This window comes from Camelus bactrianus, chromosome 32 (genome assembly GCF_048773025.1).
Source record: "Camelus bactrianus isolate YW-2024 breed Bactrian camel chromosome 32, ASM4877302v1, whole genome shotgun sequence".
In the NCBI taxonomy this organism is placed as follows: Eukaryota; Metazoa; Chordata; class Mammalia; order Artiodactyla; family Camelidae; genus Camelus; species Camelus bactrianus.
This window is the reverse complement of record NC_133570.1, coordinates 16,132,133-16,153,408: the sequence shown is the minus strand read 5'-3', so window position 1 is coordinate 16,153,408 and position 21,276 is coordinate 16,132,133. Positions and strand designations below refer to the sequence as shown.

The following is a 21,276-nucleotide window of genomic DNA, read 5'->3' as shown; positions in this document are numbered from 1 at the left end:
TATTAAAAACTAGATATTAAATAATTATTTATTGACTCTAAAGGTCTAGTTTGAAAGGCAATTTCTTTTGAACTGTGGTATTAAAGCACAGAAAACAGTATTAAACAAGAAATTTAAATTTACATTTTTACATACCTGTGAGTGGTTATTTTCACTTCCATCAAGTCTTTCTTGCTCTTCCTCAGATGTGCTTTCTAAGTCTAGGTCTGCTGAAAAATGAATATGCTTAGTTAAATTTCACTACTTAGAACAGCTAGATAAAAGGCATCATCTTTATAAAAACATAAAACACATTTCATCAATTGACAGTTTAAATTAAGCTTAATCTTTAGCTGGATATTTGCTTCTTTAAGAAATACTTCTAATTATTTAAAACTTCAACAAACTATTTGGGAAATACTAGATGTTACCAGATTAAAGGCATACAAACATCTCAAAGTTTCACTCACAAATTGATTCACCAGACATGAACAAAACAAAGAGAAATAAAACGAGATTTAAAAATACAGTAGAAATATACAAAGTCACGACAGACTCTATTCTCTACCTCCTAACAGTACGTTTTTAACAACATACCAAGCTTCAAGAGCAATGTTATTCATGGTTTCCAAAATTACTGTTACTTTTTATGCTTTTATCTTTCCTTTATCTGAAAAGTTTCCCTCTATTGTTCTGACAAGTTCCTTTTCCTCTTTGAAGACTCAGCCTGCTCTGTGAAGTCCTTGATTACAGCTTTCTGCAGAGACACAGGGATCTCTTTCCTTGGAGTTACCTTGGTACTTCACAGATTTTTCTAGTGTGTCTTCACCAGCTGAACTGTAAACTATTTCTTTACATGTCTGTCCTCTTTGCTCCTCTGCTGCCGAGGACGAACTCTTAAAAGTATCTTTGTATAAACAGTATTTATTAGAAAAACTTTGAGTTTATAGCTTGTAGTGACTACTATAGGAGATAACAGAATTTTTTGTAAATATGACATTAATTCTACAGGTAAGGATACAAAAGATAAAACTATAGGAGCAGAAAAAATACTGTATGATTTATTACTACAGCTCTGATTATATCACTGATTAAGGCACTAAATTAATTGGTATATAAAGTAGAACACACATTAGATGTGGTTAATCAACAGACCAGGTATCCTAGAAGAATTAGAATTGATATTCCATATATTATTTTTAAGTGATAAACCACTCCTTAAAAACCAACATCCTTTTCAACCTATCAATCCATTAAAAATAATAAAACAAGGTGATATACTATGTGGACACAGTTAAGAAGGAGGTCCTGTGTAGCAAATTCCCAATGTCTGCCACTACCGCTGGGAAAGCTACTTCTAAAATACAGAAAGGCAGAGAATATACTAGAAATATTTTGATATTTAGTTGCAGAGGTGCTTTTTCAGTTACACTGAATATAGCTATAACTAATACTTATAAATTCAGAGCTAGATAAAGATAAAGCTAAGAAACCGTATTTTCAGAAGGGAATCTTTGGATGTCCACTTAGATTTCCCAACTAGACATCACTCTCCTACCCACTCTCAGGAGTATGCTAAATACTAGTCTAAATGAACTTACTTTCTCCTAATTCTCTTTGCTATTTAACATGCTGCTTTGGTCAGAGGATGAATGTAAATGTCATGCCAAAAGGTATTGTCCCGTTGCAGGTTGCATAAAAGGAGTAAACACAGAGGAGATCCTGCCAAATGATCTCTGCAAAGTCGGAGGATGGTGAAGCCACGCACAGGTAGACTATGGCTAGCTCTCTATGCTGCTTTATTACCTTTTTTGCTGCTTCTGTTCTCTGGCAGCTGTGATTCACACAGGCCACGGAGCGCTGCATTTTCTGACAGAGACACGGCTCCAATATTCATCCGGTCTTTATCTATTGGGTTCTCTTCCCAGAGCAGCAGGCCCACGTCCTCCTCTCCCCCCAAACACACTACTCCTTCCCAGCTGGTTGTACTTTACATGTCACTGCTGTTCACATAGGGAACCACTGTCTCTCTTTTTCCTACTTTTAATTTCCTAGTATTACTTATTTGGATTCACTCATCACTCTCCATAAAACAGTCTATATTCCGTAAGAGCTTTATGAATAATTATATTTCTTCAACATATGAATTTTTTCATTAACAAAATGTATGTCTAACCAGCCATTTACCAGATGTTTAAATATGCGTAACAGTATTGTGTCCTAGAGACATGGGCTTTAAGAAAACTTTTACTGAATGGTACTACTTAAATTACAATGAGACAGTCTTTCCTCATGTACCAATATCTTCAGAATTCTTACCTTAAGCCTTGGATAAACATCATAAACTTATATAAGAAAGGATAGCCTTGAGTGACTAATTTTTTCCATATAAAAATAGGGTAAGTCTAGGTACAAACTAGATCCAAAGAGTACAGGGTGCCACGAGACAGGAAATACGTAACAAAAAATGTTTTCCTTTTCTTAAAAGAATTAAGTTGTCAGATTTAAACTTTTAGAGACGAGTTACAGAAAAAAAGGCAAGAAATGTAGACGTGAACTTTAAAGCCCACTTCATCACAAGGGCCCCTTTATCATTTCACATCCATGAACCCTGTTTAAAACAGCAGTTCTCAAGTGCCATCTGAGAAGCCCTGAAGCCCCAGGTTCCCTCCATCTAGGGAGTCCAGGAGGTCAAAACTAATTTCACAATAATACTGAATGCTATTTTCATTCTCATTCTCCGTTAAGTGTGCAGTGGAGGTTTCCAGATACATGACATGTGATAACATCATAGCTCTAATGGCTAATGGAATGTTTCTGTGTGCTTGTTTTTTAAATCTTTCAGTTTTATTTTCTAATATACTAAACATCAATAGATACAACCCACTTAAAAGTTCTTCAGAATTCTCAATAATTTTTAATAGTATAAAAAATATCCTAAACCCCAAAACTTTTAGGATTATTGTTTTAAAAGATCATGTCTACCAAATACTAAGGTAGGACTAATAACTTCCATCATTTTTAATAATCAAAGACACCACACACACACACACACACTCTCTCCTAATCAAAACATCCAGTTGGCTTAAGATCTTTGGGCTAGGGAAATAGCTCAGTGGTAGAGCACATGCTTATCATGCACAGGTTCTGGGTTCAATCCCTAGGACCTCCATTAATAAATAAATACAGAAATAAATATCATCAATGTGATAGCACTAGATGAAATAATTGAAGTGAAATATGACTGACATGTTAGCAAGTGAAGCTTTACCCTACGTAAAGGTCAGAATTCAATTAAGCATTTTAAAACTCTGGAAAAATCTTAGAACCTAATAATCAATCTTTCAGAATCCCTGAGAAGTATAGGGACTCCAAACTGAGCACTTTAGTGTCTCCCAACATCAACAGAAACATCCGAGTCAAAGTTGACATTTTAAAAATCTATTTCTTATGCTTATATATATTTTTCAAACATGGATACTGATCATAACATCTGCCTTACTTATGTCATCTTTCAATTACATTTGAAAAAATAAAAGGAATTAGGGATAAGAAGACTGTACTTCATTTCAGGCTTAAATTTGTATTGCAAAATTTACCTGATTTGAATCTTTGTAAATTCTTCATTGCTCCTGTTTTCTTAGGAACAGAATCTTTCACTCCAACTGCAGGCTGAATGGTTTTTGAAACAAACCGATTAATAATGTACATTTGATACAATCTGTAGTAATAATTCAAGGGGGGAGGGCCTAGCTCAGTGGCAGAGTGACTGCTTAGCAGTGCATGAGGTCCTAGGCTAAATTCCCAGTACCCTCATTAAAAAAAAAAATTCAAGATAAAAGTATAAAAGTTTTTACCTTCAGGTGAGGATATTTTTCAGTAGACTCTAAAAGCGAAAAGGGACACATAATCAATTACAAGTAAATATGAAAGCCAACTATCCAGTCATGCAATTAGTACTGAGTGCAATCCTCATGCTTGCTTTGGAAATGAACACGTTAGGTTTCGGTGTTTTGTTTTTCAGGGGCAGTTAGGACAGCAACAAGGCAGAAATATGAGTCCATTATAGGTACTGAATAAAGAGCAGGAATACAGATTTAACAAAACATGCAGTTAAGATTTCAAAAGTACGATTATGTTTCAAATGACTTTACAAACTAGAAACGTGCACATATACAAGGGTGAACATGCTGCCTGAGGAGGAGAAAAGCGATCTTTAATCAGAGGAGCAAGTCACGGCTCCAAGAAGACAGATGTGAAAGCTGACGGTAAAACGCAACAGCACATCTTCCATGCGACTGACACCATTAGACTACAAGTATTTATCATGCTCTTCAATTCGTCCTGTGATTTAGGAAGTCCACAGTTGTGATGGCAGTTCATTTGAATGTGCAATTCACTTCTCGTCACAGAAAGTGTTATGAATTGATCAGCTTGGATACACACTTGTAGAATAATCGTTCATAAAAATATTCATTTTTTCCCATACCCACATGGGCTACTGGTCTGCCTACATTTCTTGGATCCTCTAGCCGTCAAAGTTTCTTGATCCACTCATGCAAGAAAGAATGTATACTGAGTTTTCAATATTGAAATCTGGTGATCAAAAAAAAAATTTCATTGCCAAAGAATTATTAGACATTAAAAGTCTTTTATATTTCAAAACCTGTGTAGTATTCACTGAAAATAACAACTTTAGCATTTATGGAATGAAGCCTATTAATTTCTTTTATTTCCAAAATTGGTTTGGTAAATCAGACTAATATTTAAAAGGATTTTTGTGAAACAAGTATCTTATCAAAAAATTAGGTTATCATTAAAAAAAAACAAAAACAACAACAACACAGCCAATGCTTCATATTCAAATTAATCTCACTTGAATAACGAATACCAATACAACATGTATCTTTGAAGCCTGAAAGGAGGAGTGGCTGTGGTTTACCCCAATTCTAGGCCCCCTCCTGATTCCAGTATTCTCTGGAGTGGCAGTGATCTAACCTGGCTTCAGTGCAAAATATACTGATGCCATCGAAAAGGAGTTCTCTCAAGTTTCCCCTCAATTCCAAAATCACCTACCTGCGGCCTTTTTTCCCTCTTTCCTTCCTTTCACTTTCCTCTTCAAAGGTACCTCTAGATCTGTGGTCTTAATTCTTCCCCTTCTCTATTCTTTGGACGGATGATGCCCACCACTTCTTTTCCCTCTCTGCTTAGCGGCAGTAGCTTACGTCTCTAATTTCTACTTCAACTCTTTGCCTCGCTCTGGCTATGAATGTGCTCAGAAAGAAAAACAAAATCATGCTTTTCCTTGATGCTGTTGTGTCTTTAACTCCCCAGTGGCTCTTCTTCCAGATTCCCCTAAACACAAGTCTACCCTCCGAGCGTGATCTAAAGACCAGCAACAAGGGCATCACCTGAGAACTTATTAGAAACGCAGACCCACTGCTCAGAATGTGCACTTTTCACTGGGTCCCCAGGTGACTGAGTGAAATGTGAGAAACTCCGGTCTATACCGAGTCTGCTTCTACAGCACTCGGACTTAACTGATCCTTCTGAAATCCAGCCGCACGTGTCTCACTGTAACACTTCCCCAAAAGCTGCAACAGGAGTGGCAGACTTTCCAGTGGACTCTTTACCGGGCTCCAGCTCCCCTGACCTCCCCGGAACGCACCCTGCCCTCTTCCTCTTTCCCACTCTCTTCTGTTGGCCTATGAGACACCATCCTATAAGGCAGCAACACACTGCATGACACGAAGGTCCAGACATTGACAGCTGACCACACACGCCTGTGCTCACCCACGGCAGGCACACCCAGCTCTGCGTGATCAGGTACCGCAGTCCTCGCTGCCTTCCTAAGGGTCAGGGGGATGGGGGAGTGGAACATTCTGCTGTGCTTCCCGGACAAGCTTTGGTGCTGGAAGCAGCTCACTTCACACCCATCTCATTTCAAACACTCCTCTTCCTTCTTCTAAAGAACTATTCTACATTCATTACCACCTCCTGCCAGGGACCCCCCCCCCCCCACTTTTCCTTCATTTACTCCCCTCCTCTCTACCTCTCTCATTCTTCGCTCCCTCCTTCCCTCCTCCTGATTTCCTGACTGTCCTCAGGTCACAGAGCATCTTGAAAGAAAGCTAACAACTGAGCTCCTTAAACAGCATTCTAGTTTAATCTGTTGCTGACACCTGATAAGATACACAATTTACTTCCTTTCCTCCTCTTTTTTCTCCCTATACGTTCAACAGGTGATTTTCCTTGGCTGAGAGAATAGATCCAAATCCATGTTTTAAATCAACATTCTGTCAAATGAGTTTTTTATAAAATACAGTGCTTACTTTCTGTTTGTCCATTTAATGTATTTTTTTCTCGTAGACCTGCAGCTCCAGATAAATGGCCAACATGCTTTGGTAGTTGAATCTCAGAGGTACTCTGTAAAAATTAATATTAATAATGAGTTGCATAAAGATTTCCTGATCCCTTTCTAACAAAATACCTGTGTTTCCTATCTTATTATTATTTTTTAATTTCCTACTTTAAAAGCAATTAGACTTAAAAACAAAATAAGCATATCCTGGAAACCCAAACATTTAAATAGAAAATTTCATATACACTCTCTAGATCAAGTCTATCTTTTATCTTTACTTGGCTTTTGACTCTGTAAACTGAGCATGGAAAGCCAGAGCAAATATTTTCATAGACAAAATACTGACCTATGTGCAGATTTCAACAAAGAATTAACTTCAAAACACCTAATTCCATTTTGCATTCCTCGACAAAAGAAGAGGACATTTTAAAAAATACATATTTTTATATGTATAACTGAATTGCTTTGCAGTACACTTGAAACTAACATTATAAACTGACTACACTTCAATAAAAAATAAAATTAAAAATACACATATTTAAATATATTCTTTAATAAGTATATGTGCTATAAATTTAAAATGTTTCTTAGGACAGATATTGTTTTTAATATTAAAATAACATACTTGGCATGAAAAGAAGCCTTGGGTTCTGTCATGTTGACTATTAACAGATCACCGTAGAAACTGCTACATTTCAGTAAACAAAGGCTTAGCAGAATCTAACAATTATTTGATAAAACTTTTATTGATAGGAAAAATAGTGGAATAAAGTACCGAAGTAGAAAGAAAAACATTTACGTTTAAATTAACAGCAGAGAAATTTTAAATGTAGTTACGCAGCTCTTCAAAAAAGTACCATAAGCTTTCCTTTACTAAGGGAAGAATAAGAACACTGTTTAGTGACCATCTGCATGTGCCAGGCCCTTATTATGCACATTCTCTTCTCTACACACAATTATAAAACTGATTCTAAGGACGCTTACCCACTTGCTGCTTCCTGGCCACTCCAAGATGCTGGAGCACCGTGATGAGCAGACGTGACCTGCTGTTCTCTCTGTCCGGAACATCCCTCCCCTGGACCTTTGTGTGACTGGCTCCTTCCTGTCCATCACCTGGCAGCTTTGGTCACACTCAGCTCTTTTCTGACTACTACATTCCACCCTTACTCCACCCCCGTCCTAACTACAAACTCCCCCACTGTTGTCTAACCTAACGCTCTCCACGTTCCTGAAGGACTTACTGTCCCTGATAAAGGGTTCCTGTTTACTTGTTCTTCTGTTCCTGCCACTACAGCCTAACCCCTCAACTGCTACATTCAGTGCCTACCTGCCTAGTGCTAGTTGGTGTTCAGGAACAGGAATTTACTTAAAGTCAAAACATCTAAAGTCCCCAGAAGGCGTCAAGTACCAAAGCACTACATACCTATCGGAGATGTCCGATAATAGTTTACTGACACTTAACGTACCCCAAATGAGAACTCCCCATGCCCGCTCTAACTTTCCCATTTTATTATCCTTCAGATTTTAAAAAAGTGTCCTCAACATTTCAGTAGGTCCCTAGTGGCCACTGTGATCATTCTGTCTTACATTTCTATAGCACCCTTTACAGTTGACAATGTGTTTTCACATTTGTTCCCACATTTTTGTTCATGACACATAACCTGAGAGGTAGGTATCAGTACCATGTTTTTGAACGAGGTCACTGACATTCAAGCAAGTCAGACAAGTGTTTCCAAGATCCCACAGTGGGTCAGAACCAGGATGCTACGTCTGCTGACTTCAAGTACAGTGCTGTGCCACTAGGCAGGAGCTGCCGGGATCCAAGGGCTCAGGCTCTTACCTCTTTCCACGGCTATCACCTTGGAATAGGTCATCACTACCCTGCACTTAGCTTCCTTCAAGTTCGGTCGCCATAAAGGTACTCAGTGCACGCTATTTTCCCTACCCAAAATGGGCTGTCCTCATTAAAACATCACTAAACCAAACTGCTGGTATTTTAAACCCACATACTTATTACTATTCCCCATGCTTTTGCTTCTCCTGAAATGTTCTCTGCAGCTCTAATTGACAATCCAAATATAATAATACTTTGAAGTCACAAGCACTGTCTTTTCAAGGTCAAAGTGGTTAAACAAACAAAAACACTGTTTCGTTTTTTTTTTTTTTAGTACAACCTGTTTCTGTCTCAATCTCACTAAGAGTTTTACACATTCATTTATAACAAAGAAACAGCTGGTCACAGGCTGACCAAGAATTATTTTCTTTAGTTTTTAGAAAATTTAACTTCAGAACCCAAGCTGATTCCCTATGACTTCTAAGCCTTGGTTTTTGCACTACATACACCAGTTTCATTAGGTGAGTCTGGAAAATTAACAGAAGTGCAGTCTGCAGCGGTATGACGTGTAGCACGGAATGACTTTACTAAGTGTGGGTTAAAATGAGGAAAAAATTTTGCTGGGCAAATGTAAAAGTGAGAAAGTGACATCCCTCCATTTATGTTTTAACATGACTAGTCAAGTACAAACTTAAGGCAAGAAAAAAAGGAAAATGTAAGTATAACAAGGTGTGTGGAGAAATACATGTATTTCAGCATTTATAGATAATAGATCGGTGATGTGTCAGTATTGTCAGGGATATACTATGAATGAAAGCCTCTGTTTTACCTTTTTATTATATATATAAAAATATATAAATTACATATGCAAGTATATATATTATTCTTCAGCAAATTTTATAAAAATATCAAAATATATGATATATAAAACAAAGGCCTTTGTTCATAGTATATCCCCAATAATACTGACTTGTATTAATCCACAACCGTTTGTTTGTAAATACTACTTTAAGTAAGAGTTAAATTTTGTCACTAGTAGTCACTCAATTGAACACGGTCATCTCGCACTACCTGAGCACTGTGAATTATTATGAGAGAGAGAAAAACAGATGTTAGAAAGTTCCTAACACATCAACTTTCCACCTAAAGAACAGGTAATGAGGATTCTGATAATATATAGCTTGAAAAGATATATTGAATGGAACATGAGAGGGGGCTAAAAAGAAGGTTAAAAAGTTTTCATCTCAAATTCTAAGCTCACAATTGGTAGATACTGAAAAACAGACTGTAACTTATTCCTATTCATCATATACTTCTTATCTATTTCCTTGGCATTTATGACTATTTCCTGTCATAACAACTGAACTTTTACAACCTAAACAAAGGGAATAGAAATTTAAGTCATATTTTTAGAATTCAAAGAGATTTCATTATGACATAGTACATGTATTATATTACCTGTAACCATCAAATGGATTTCATTATGATAGAGTGTGCATGTTATATAACCTGCAGCATGGTGAAGAATTCCATGTCTCTTCCATTCACATTCAAAAAATACTAAAATGCTTCTTACATTTAAGACCTTATTCTAGGTGCTCCAGGAAATGCACAATTACATTCCCTAATCTCTAGCTCTGTATACTGACGCAGGGGTTATAAAATGAATATGTAAATAACTACACTACAAAGCATCTGAAACTTGAAATTTTAGAATGGGACACGAGGACTGGACATACTTTTTTAAACTATACTACAAAAGAATTCTGAAGTAGGTTTTATCATATGGTTGTTATTAAGAGTCTACTTTGAGAGCTGGTTGTTATTTCAGGAGAAACATGTATTCTTCAATTAGATGAAGAGTTTTGAATATACTCTTAATGGGATAATTTAGAAAACACAGAGGAATCTATAATATGGATTTTGAGAAACAGAATTTTAATTTCTAAATTTCTATAATTTCAACTATTATTTTAGTCTTAATGCAGAACCAGAGAGAGAAATAAAGTAAAACAAACAAACAAAACAAAAACCTCTTTCCTCACAGCTCTATGATACCAAAATAAAAAGTGTCCAAGGGGAAAGAAAAAGACACATGCTATGCAGTTTTGGAACTGAAAGGCCCCAGGAAGAGGCCATGATTATCACAGTAAGTAGCTGTGTACATTGAAGATGTCCCTGAGGCATGAGTATTATACAAGCGCCGTCAGTGTGGTTTAAAAGTCAAAGAACCCTTATCCTTGGCCAAGCTTCACACTTCCTCTGTTGTGGGAAACCTTTTCACAGTACAGATTTCCTGTCACTATGTATCTTCTAGTCCATTTTGCTTCAGCCTTATCTTCAGTATTTACCAAAGTAAAAAAAAAAAAAAAAAAAAAAAATCAACGTGTCGTATTTTTATAAAATGGTTTACTCTGACCAACTTTCTAATACAAACGTAAAACAATGATAGGCAGACCACCACTAAGTTTTAAGAGTAAATACTACACAAAACTAAATTCAGAGCAGAAAAATTAATTTCACAAGAGAACACTTTACCTTGGGAGCAAGAGCTAAGTCATCATCTGATGGAGGCCTTGAATCATCAGTATCATGTTTGGGTGAAACTCTTTGGAGCAAAAATACACATCAAAAATGAGTAAGTTCACTTCTTTAAACAAACAAGTCACAAAAGTCTATGCTGAGGGATAAGAAAGCAGATTTGGGAGCCTGGCTGCCTGATGGTCAAGTCACAGGTCAACTACTTGCTAACCATGGAATCATGGGTCAACTAGTCAACCTCCTTAAGCTACAGTTGCCTAGTTAACTAGCAGTAAGCTGTAACAGCACAGCTACTCTGCAAAGCTGTTGTGGTGACTGTACGAGGTTAACAAATGTCAAGTACATAACACGGTGTGTCTAAGCCAGAGTAGGACACTCAACAAGCCTTGTTTCTTTTCTCTGTGTTCCCTTAGTCAACATGTAATTTTTAAAAATCCATAAAATCCTACCTGATGACAGAGATATCTTCATTACTTGGTGAAACCTCAACCACTAAATCTGCTATTAAAGAAAAAAGTAAGACTTCATATCAGCAAGAGAAAAATACAGAATACTGAAAGTATAAGACCAATGTTCTGTTAACAAGCATTCCTTTGGGACCACACCTGGAGACTACACACTTGAGTGAATACTGAGTATACTCCTGGTAGGTAATTAATGCATAAAAACCACTTCCCCTCCTTTATATTTATCAAAAACAAAGGATGTTTATCCAAATTTGGTATCTTGAAGTGAACTGCTGTTTACAAGGACCAAAATCCCAACCAAACTTTATGAGACTCACAAAAGAATAATCATTAGTAGAATCAGTATCCTAAACTGACACTGTCAAGCTCACACAGCGTGGTGTTTCTGGACGACACCCATGGGACTAACCCACCCTGCCATTTGGCTTTGTCAGCCTCGTGTTATCTGGGTACGGTCATCCTTATTCGCTCACATACGGTCTAGGGCTGCCTTCACACTGCAATGGCAGACATGAGTAGATGTGACAGACACCACATGGCCTAAAATATTGACTCTCTGGCCCTGTATAGAAAAAGCTTGTGCATCCCTGCTTTATGACATAACCAGGAAACCCTAAGATTCAAATCGAATCTTCTTACTCTTCTGCTCAACATTCTTCAGTGGATCCACGCGGCTGCCATTGCTGGTTCCCAACTTGACAACCATTTCTTCTTTGTCGTCCTTGCCGGACAATTGCAACTTTTCTTGGATGTTTTCTGCCCCAGTATGCGAAGAAGGTAAACTCTTCTTAGCTGCAAAAAGAGAAATGATTATTCTGCGGTCATCACAGTAACTGTATCTCCTTCCCCCGTGGCTGGTTTAGGAACGAGCATGAGATGTAGCCCAGCCAATAAGATGCTAGGGGAAGTCTACCAGAAGTGTCTCTGTTTTCTTCCTCGTTAACAGGAAACATGCAGAGAGAAGCAGCCCTCCTCGCCTGCAGATACTGTCATGTGAGAAGATGACGCTTGGAACTGCTGCCAACCAGCAGACCAGAAAAGGTGACATCAAACACCAGCAGCCTCACAGCTGAAGGAGGGACAGCGTCTGGGATCCTGACGACATCACCGAACCTTCTGACCAATCCTGACTCCTGTTGCTGTAGCCACTGTTACTTAGGGCTCCTATTGTTATTTGTGGCTAAAAGCATTCTGACAGATTTCCCAAGGTCTACAGCAGACCTCCTCCTTTCTATAGTACTAGAAAGGCTTTCAGAAGCGTGCCTGAGCTAGGTAGTCACCTCGTTCCCAACCATTCCTACAGCATCCTTCCTGCACCAACAACATGAAACTCATAGATCCTGCAAAGTTCACTGGCACATCTTAGCCTTTGCACCGCTGTCCTTTCTGCCAAGTGTAATCTTCAAAGATGTTCTGCCCACCAAACACTGCCCTTCTGCCTCCTTCCCTGGCAAACTTCTACTCGCTCTGCATGGCTTACCTGACATCCTACCCACTTTTAAAAAACTTCTTTCCTCACCATGGACTTAAAGTATTTGGCACATATTAAATACCAATAAAAATATATATAAAGACAGTTACAAAGTCCTAGTGGGCTCTGGGACACAGTAAGCACAGAATAAAGTAAAGCAAATCATAAAAATGGTGATGACAGTAACAAGCTCCTGGCGGCCAGGAACTGTGCTTTTGACCTGTTTGCATTCTGTAACGTCAGAGTGCTGCTTAGTACCTAAACGACACTTGAGAGTCATCTGTTAAGTGGATGAATTAACAGATAAGAATGTTTTCTTTGAAAATCCTGTTTAAAAATAATACAGACATTTACCAGGGACAACTCTGTTGTGTTATGAGCACCTTGAAGACCAAAACTGTCTATTCCATCTTTGTATTTCCTACAACAGAAGTTCTTTGCTTGATCCAGGTCTACCAAGTTAAAGGTGCCCTCATACAGTTCAGACCGAACAGCACGCTAGGGGTCACATCTAGGCAACACAGTCTTTTTTTTTTTTTTTAATGTGAAGCACTTCTGTGCTTTTATTACAATTTGTTGAGTCCTGAGTTGTGCTATTTGAGCATTTATTATGACAATCCTTTAACTAATGGCAATAGAAAATCTTGTTCCAACAAAATATAGTTTCATGACAAGTATCCCCCAAAAAGAAGAAAACATCTGACTCTCATGAAGGCAACATATCTCATTCTGTTTGCACTTCTGAGGAATGCAATCGGTAAGAAAGAGACCTTGTTGGTGTAATGATGCGAAAAGTAACCAGTGCTTCTCAACAAGGCACTGCTTTCCTGATTTCTGCACTATCACTAGGTATCTTTAAAAAACAATCTCTTATTAGTATGCTACACACTGGCTCAGCTGTGCAGTTCTAATTGTTGGCCATTTGTTTACAGCACCAGGAAGGTATTGCTGAGCTCCCAGTTTTAAAGACAGTAACTTTTTAGTGAGACTACTCATTATGCAATAACTAGCATTCATTTGCCCGATGTAATCCATTTGCTGTAAAAATTAAAAGATCCAGTTCTGTAACAAGGCCAACTTGTTATAATGTTAGAGGAAATGTACAACAAAGTTAAAACCCTGTTTTTCTTATTTACACAAAGATATAATATGGGATTTCAGGAGCCATGATTAAATAAATGAATTTCTTTTCAGACCATATTGTCTCAGATTTTAAATTACCTACAATTAACTTCTTAAGTACTTCTGAATACTAGACCATTAAGAAAAAATTAATGAAAAAAATAAAAACACACATGAAATTTACACACTGGCTTGTTTCACTGCTCTTTCATTATCAAAACTTCCTCACTCTTACTTCCGTATCTATGGTGGGCCCAACAAGAGTAACTTATTACCAGAACTCTGTCCTGGGTCGCTACTTTGAGGGGGAATATTTGGTATCTTTCCGTCTTTGTAGTCGACAATCATCTGGTAAATGCTATGTATAAAAAAATGGGATAAATAAATATTACTACTTGAATACTAATATGAAAAACAATTACCAAGTATATTAAATTCTTAGATTATTTCAGACAATATCAGAGGTAATATCAAAACTTCAACTGTCCCATATACTTCAAATTTGTACAATCTACACTTTTAAATTTAGGATGTATAATTAAAAAAGAAAAAAAAAGTAAGGTGAAGTAGTCATGAACTGAGGGTAGTACAGCTCAGTAAGTTAACTAGAGCGAGCCTGACATATGGAAGGTATCTTGAACTCAGAAGCCCCAGCTCTATAACCAACAGCTATTTGTTCCTGGAAAAGTTGCTTCTCTTCAGCTCAGTCTTCCTTTATAAAACTGGGATCTTACTGTCTTGTTAGGCAGTTAGTTATTAATACTCATAAGAGTATTACGAAGATTTAATGAGATAATGTATCCCCCAGATGCTCAGAGAAATAGTGGAAGAATGGAATAATCTGTTCTTGAACTTTAATGCTGGAACTATTTGAGAATCCTAAATAAAACCCAATGTGTGTGTTTTTCATAGGTGTAACATTTAAATGTGGCAGTTTTCAGAAAATGTTACAAATTATGGTGATTAGCTGTTCTTCATGGTTTATAATTCAGGGCACCTCAGCTACTATGTAACTCGTAGCTAAACTCATTTATAAATATATGACCTCATACAAGCATACGTATGAGAACTAAACAAGCTGTCACGCTTAAGTTTACGTGTCGATCGCCATGAAGACCGCGGAAACTGGATCAGCACAGGCATCCCAGGAGCAGAGGTCAATCATGACCCGACTGAAGGACCAGTTTCTTTTTCCTTTTCTTCTTTTAAGATTTTATTAAAGGTCTTTAGAGAGCAACATCCAGACCCCAGACTCAGCTGCCAAGGAGATCCTGTTAAAACTAGTTTTAGTACCAACGCTGCAGCAACAGAATCAAGGGAAACAAGAGAATGATTAGCATGCCCTCACCCTGCCCCAATGCCTTGTGCGAGAGGATTGTCACTGTGGCCTTACGGAATCCCTTAGGTTCTTGAAAAATTCAAGAGGAAGATTATAGAAGAAAGCCCCCAAAGGAAAATACAGGATTTTCTGCTCTACTAAACATTTCAAGACCCAAATAACTAGTTAGAAAAATCAGATATGTGATATTATTTGGACCCCATGCATAGGGGTTACACTGGAATGAAATGGAGACCAGTAGGACCCTAAGGATAAAGGTCTTACAAACCCCGAGATAAAGAACCCTGTGCCCACTGCTCCATCTCACTAGTCTGGCCTTTTGCTGGTTTCCAGCTGGTGATGTGGAGTGTCTCACTGCCATCCCCAAAGTTCCTGCTCCCAACTAGGAACTCTCACCTGTCACGTAACAAGTAACAGTTAGGTCATTTTCAACCTCAGTTTACATTACAGTGCCAGTTATCTCTAAACACTTACTGTTTAAAACCATTACAACAAGCATATCTTTCAGCAGACCATCCTTGAAAATCTAGAGAACAGGCATTAACATGCTTCTGAAGAAGCAGCTTGACTATGTCTGGTGAGTCATGATGTGCAGCAAGCATGAGCGCTGATCTAAAATAAAAGAGACAACTTCACCCTTAGGAACTTAGCGTAACTTAAACAGTTAATTTGGTCTAGTTTACCAAGTTAATATCCTGCCCACCCCTGGAGAACTGACCACTTACATGCTCGAGTGCTCATCTTTGCAAATTACCTCCAAGGCCAAAATGGAGGGACAAAAAAGAAGCCTCCTGTCCTACTTGGGTAGCACATAGTAGAAGTTGCTAATTTAAAGTCCTCTGATGGACAAGAAAGGATGCTGAGGTCACTTATCTGAAGTAGGTAAAGATTTAAATAAAGGATTCCCCATTTCTTCCCTAGTCTGAAATATAATACTTTAAAATCAGCTAGAGGTCAGGTAAGGAGAAGCTGTTTGCAGGCTGAAAACAGTAATATGAATAAAAATGGCAACAAAAATAGTCACGGCTGCAGTTAACCACGCTGAGAAGCATGTGCCCGGCACTAACCTGAACAGTCTACGTATGGTCTTTCTTTGGCACAACCGCCCTTGAAGGATGTACCCTCCTTTACGTGTCAGGAAACATACTGGTTGGTGCTAAGTCATGTACCCCAGGTAACACACCTGGCCAGCAGGAGAGCTGGGAATTCAACCTCGTCTGACTCTAAAGCCCAGCTCTTTCCTCTTTATCATCCACCAATGACTTGTCTTCTTTAAAGGGAATGTTTATTCAATAATTAAAGCTATTTTTCTTCCTTCTACCATTATCAATTAAAAATAAAAACATCAAAATGTACTAGAAATGAAAAAGGATAAAAACTGATGAGCCCACAGTATCTGGTCATAGTTACTCTCTTAGTGATATTCACTTAGTGATAACCTAATAATATCAGTATCCTTCAAAGAAAGTAATTTAAAGCAGAATCATCCAAAAGGCAAAACAAACTCCTCTGTTTAATATGCATCTTTTAAGAAAAAAATATACACCAAGTAGAGGTTAAAAAAATTATAAAAGAATGAAGAAATTCAACACTGTCTCATAAGGTAAATTAAAATTACAGTCCATACTAATAAAACTAAAATGAAATCCCTGAACTACTGTAAGATCATATGACCAAAAAAGTCAGGTTGCAAACGACAGCAGTCACTATTATAAAGGAAGATGAATCCTGCTGCATACCGTTCGTTCTTTGACACCAGGCAGAATAATTGCTTTTCTACCTAACTGATGATGTGTTGATTCTAAGTTAATCCTCTTCTTATTAAGTTAATCTTTCTGATTGGCTGTTACTACTTTAGAACAACATTAAGATTAAACAAAAAAAGAGAGGGAGAGGGAACAAATTATTGTACCTTTGCCGCATGTCGACTGCATGTACATTTGCCCCGTTCTCTATCAAAAATTCGACCATCTCTTCTTTGTTCTCCCTGACGGCGACTAAAAATGGTGTGAAGTTATACTGTAAAATAGTAAAAAACAGTTGATAATGTACAAAATTACATATACATTTCAAAACTGAATTTAAAAACTTAAGTCTCTGAACTTAAAACATATACTATAAAATAGTAAATAACAAGCAGCCCCTTCCTCCTTGCCCATCTGTGCTCCTTCTCTTGAAAAGGTTCCTCCTTGACCTCTTTGGAAGTTTCCCTGTGAAGTCATTCTCTGAAACTCACTTCAGACATTTGCTGGTTCCAAGAACCTTCGCTTCTATCGCAGTGTGTATCAGGCATTCTCTAGTTACCTTACTGCTCAACTACTACTCCTGACACTCTAAACACTGCTCCAGAGAGAACCATTTAGCTACTGAATCAACTACATTTTTAAGGAGCCACGCTGAGGAGAAAGATACCATACTGTCTGCAACATGCTTAACCTATCCAATTACAACTACGACTAATCTCATAAAGCTTGCAGACATTCCAATGGGAATATGACTATTTGCATGTAAAGAAAAAGTTTTTCTTAAACCAATTTATAAATCCTAATTCGAAAAATTCCATCCCACTCTTAAGGGATTATTATAAAATATGAAGTAGACTATAAATTAATATACTGTCTTTAAAATATTGAAATATTTATCAAAATATACAACAGGAATTGTAAATTCAAATGCTTACAGAGGCGACATAGGTGGCCCAAGTAAGTGAAGATCCCAGGTGAGGACAGCACACCGGAGAACACACGCCCCACTGAGAAGGGGCCACCTCTGCAGGGCAGACCGCATAGCAGCCTGGGCTCAAGGGGGACCAGATTTGATTCTTTAGGAGAAGTTCTGAAGTGCAGATTTCTGCACGTCTCCTAAATTTTAAATGTTGACTCAATGTGTGGAGACAAACTGAACATACCCAGGGCCATGTTTAGTCTATAGCCCACTTGTGTTTTTATGTTTGCTGTGTTTCCAAACAGTTGGGTATAAATCAAGTATTTGTATGTAAAACCTTGCCTTTCTGTAGAATCATGTCTTACACACAAAAACACTGGGCCCCAACATGTAATAAAAATTGTGATTAAGACTCATAATACCCACTTCAAGAATTTTTCCAATGCCTGCTAAAACTACAATCTACCTGTATCTAATTCTCCCTGATTGTTAATCAAATGGATAATCAGTTGATAAGATGGCCGAAACTGAATTATTACAACAATTCCAATTTGTTACTAATGTCATGGGTCTTGCTGTTTAAAACTGCCATCTTGCATGGTATACTTATATATAATGGAATACGACTCAGCCATAAAAAAGAATGAAATAATGCCATTTGCAGCAACATGGAAGGACCTAGAGATTCTCACCCTGAGCGAGGTAAGTCAGAAAGAGAAAGACAAATCCCATAGGGTATCACTTATATGTGGAGGACTCTAAAATATGATACAAATGACCTTATTTACAAAGCAGAAACAGACTCACATAGAAAACAAACTGATGGTTACCAAAGGGGAAAGGGAGTGGGAGAAGAATAAATTCGCAGTTTTGGACTAGCAGATAGAAACTACTATATATAAAATAGATGAACAAGGTCCTACTGTATATACTACAGGGAACTATACTCAATATCCTGTAATAAACCGTAACGGAAAAGAATGTGAATATATATATGTATATACATATAACTGAAAAAGAATATATATAACTGAATAAGAATATATATAACTGAGTACGAATTTTATATATAACTGAAAAAATATATATATAACTGAATAAGAAAATATATATAACTGAATAAGGATAACTGAATAAGAATTTTATATAACTGAATAAGAATATATATATATAACTGAAAAAGAATGTATATATAACCGAATAAGAATATATATAGCTGAATAAGAATATACATACATATAACTGAATAAGAATATATATATATATGTATATATATAAAATAGAATCACTTTGCTGTACACCAGAAACTATCACAACACTGTAAATGAACTAGACTTTAATTTTAAAAAGCTGTCATCTTGATTATGCTAGGGCTCAGTGAATCTAACAGATATATTGCAAGAATCTGTCACACAGCTTTAACCAAAAGAAGGCTCATGATTTCCTATTACTGCAATCAGAAAAACCCTGTTGACCTAATGACCTGGATGGGAACAAAAGGTGCAAAATCTTCAAAGGGTCCGACTCTACTTACTGAATCACTCACCACGACCAAGTTTCTAAGACTGTCTGAGTGCCAATGAATGATCAGTGGTTAGAAGGGAAAAGGAGCTATTCTTCAAGGCAATAGACATTGCCAGTAATATTGCCAGGAAGAGACGGATAAAAATCAGGCTAACACGGCTGGAAACGAGAGCACTGAATGAAGCAACATCTATCAAACCCCCGCTCTTCCAGAGACGTCTTATTTTTGAGATCTGTGAATTTACATGTATTACACATATCCATTCAATAGTCCTTAACTGAGGGTTGTATCAGAATCTCAGGGAAGTATTTCTAAATACCTGTGTCCAGACCTGAGTAGACTTATTCAATCAAAATCTTCAGGGGAGAGCCAGGAGGAAAAGCAGGACCAGCTACGCCATCACTTGCTCCCCACCTACAGCCACAGCCCCACAGGGGAGCTGCACCCGGCTGAGCGTGGAAGACCCCAAGGTGTACGTGGAGGGCCACGTGGCCACCAGCACAAGTGAATGCCCCTGCTGGCTGTCAAACATGACCTGACCTCACTTGCCCAGATTCTAGAACCTGGGATCCTGGGGTGCTCAGGGCCTGCGGTTTGCCACCTCCCCTGCCCAGGTGCAGTCACCCAGCTCCCCCTGCCGGGTACTGGGTTCCTTCCTCCTCCCACCCATCCCCAGGCAGGCAGCCAGCCCTTGCCATTGCTTCACTCCCTGCAAGCCTTCATCTTCTGTAGGCTCTGAGCCTACCACCCACTCCCAGGCACTTCCTAATGGGAAGTTGTTCCTTCTGGGGTACAAGTGCGGCTGGGAGACAGAGCTCTGCCCTTTCTGTGGGCACTACCTCTAGCCCCTGGCCTTGGCTTTGGAGTTGTTTCCATGATAACAGGGCCTGATGTATTCAGTATATATACTACTATAAATAAAACACCTGTAACTAGAAAAGGCCCTGTATTTCAAATATCTTGTAAATAAAGTCAGTTGAGCTATACCTTGTTTATCGCCTCGATATTTGCCTTATAGCGGAGCAGCTCTGCTGCAACTGATGTATCTTCAGCCAAGACGGCATAATGCAGAGCAGTGTTTTGACAGTCATCCGCAAGATTTGGGTCAGCACCCCGTTTCAGCAGGATACTGACACACGCTTCTTTCCGGCATTGTACAGCCTGTTGGTATCACGCCAAGAAACAGACTGTAAGTGCTAGGCATTCCAAGTTAACATTCCCCAAGTTCCAGCAGTTCGTTATATTTAAAACAGATAAATTCATTTTTATTCTAAATAATAAATCGAATCCATCTCACGTGGACACGGTTGGCTGCTACACACCTTGATGAGAGCTGTCTTGCTTTCCTTGTCACGAGCATCCAGGTCACACTTCCACTGGATAAGGAGAGCCACCACTGATGACCGGCCGCTGGCGCAGGCTAAGTGTAGGGCAGTCCTGCGAACATGAGAGGACTTTTTAGGAAATTAAGAGCATACTAGTTCAAAGATACAGTTACTCGTGTAATTGTAAACATTCAACAGCATGCTATTCCTACCCCTTTAAAACTAACATTTGGTCTTCTTATCTTAGTTCTTTCTATGGGGAAAGAACAATATTTATTAGCTCTTATTACTCACATTAATGGAAGAACTACCTGTTTGAATAGGAAGGGCATGCCGTTGATATTCAGCTCAACTTGGGTCTGACTTCTCCTTTAACACTGTCACTTATTAGCTCTCACTTAGCCTGTCTCTGCCTCAATCTCCTCATCAACAAAATGGGCATGAAGTAGTAGTTATCTTACAGGATGCCACTGTGATGCTTAAATGAAAAGCTATGCAAAGTGTCTGGCAGTTGAACAGCTCAATGTTAGATAATGTTATAATTGTTACCGTTACTATTTTACAAAGACAACATTTCAATTAAGTAAGATGATAGTGTATCTACTTTGCTGCTGCAAGGATGAGAGGGAACACTGTACTTCAATGATT

The 21,276-nt window shown here is 38.1% G+C and overlaps 1 protein-coding gene across 21 annotated transcripts in view; it reads right to left on the bottom strand.

The window, feature by feature from the left end:
• The window catches only part of LOC141575745 (ankyrin repeat domain-containing protein 26-like), a 166,353-nt gene that overhangs the window by 23,673 nt on the left and 121,404 nt on the right, over nt 1-21,276 (bottom strand). For 19 of the 21 annotated variants that reach the window (XM_074355873.1, XM_074355877.1, XM_074355874.1 and 16 more), the window contains 12 exons: nt 20,626-20,740; nt 20,291-20,464; nt 17,027-17,133; nt 15,589-15,726; nt 14,051-14,133; nt 11,822-11,974; nt 11,165-11,216; nt 10,713-10,782; nt 6,312-6,405; nt 3,837-3,865; nt 3,579-3,651; nt 136-209 (listed from right to left, as the gene is read on the bottom strand). In XM_074355873.1, the coding sequence (XP_074211974.1) occupies nt 136-209; nt 3,579-3,651; nt 3,837-3,865; nt 6,312-6,405; nt 10,713-10,782; nt 11,165-11,216; nt 11,822-11,974; nt 14,051-14,133; nt 15,589-15,726; nt 17,027-17,133; nt 20,291-20,464; nt 20,626-20,740 (1,162 nt within the window). Of the gene's footprint in view, nt 1-135; nt 210-3,578; nt 3,652-3,836; nt 3,866-6,311; nt 6,406-10,712; nt 10,783-11,164; nt 11,217-11,821; nt 11,975-14,050; nt 14,134-14,872; nt 15,074-15,588; nt 15,727-17,026; nt 17,134-20,290; nt 20,465-20,625; nt 20,741-21,276 lie in introns of those variants that run through there. The other 2 variants (XM_074355892.1, XM_074355894.1) reach the window with 2 other exon arrangements.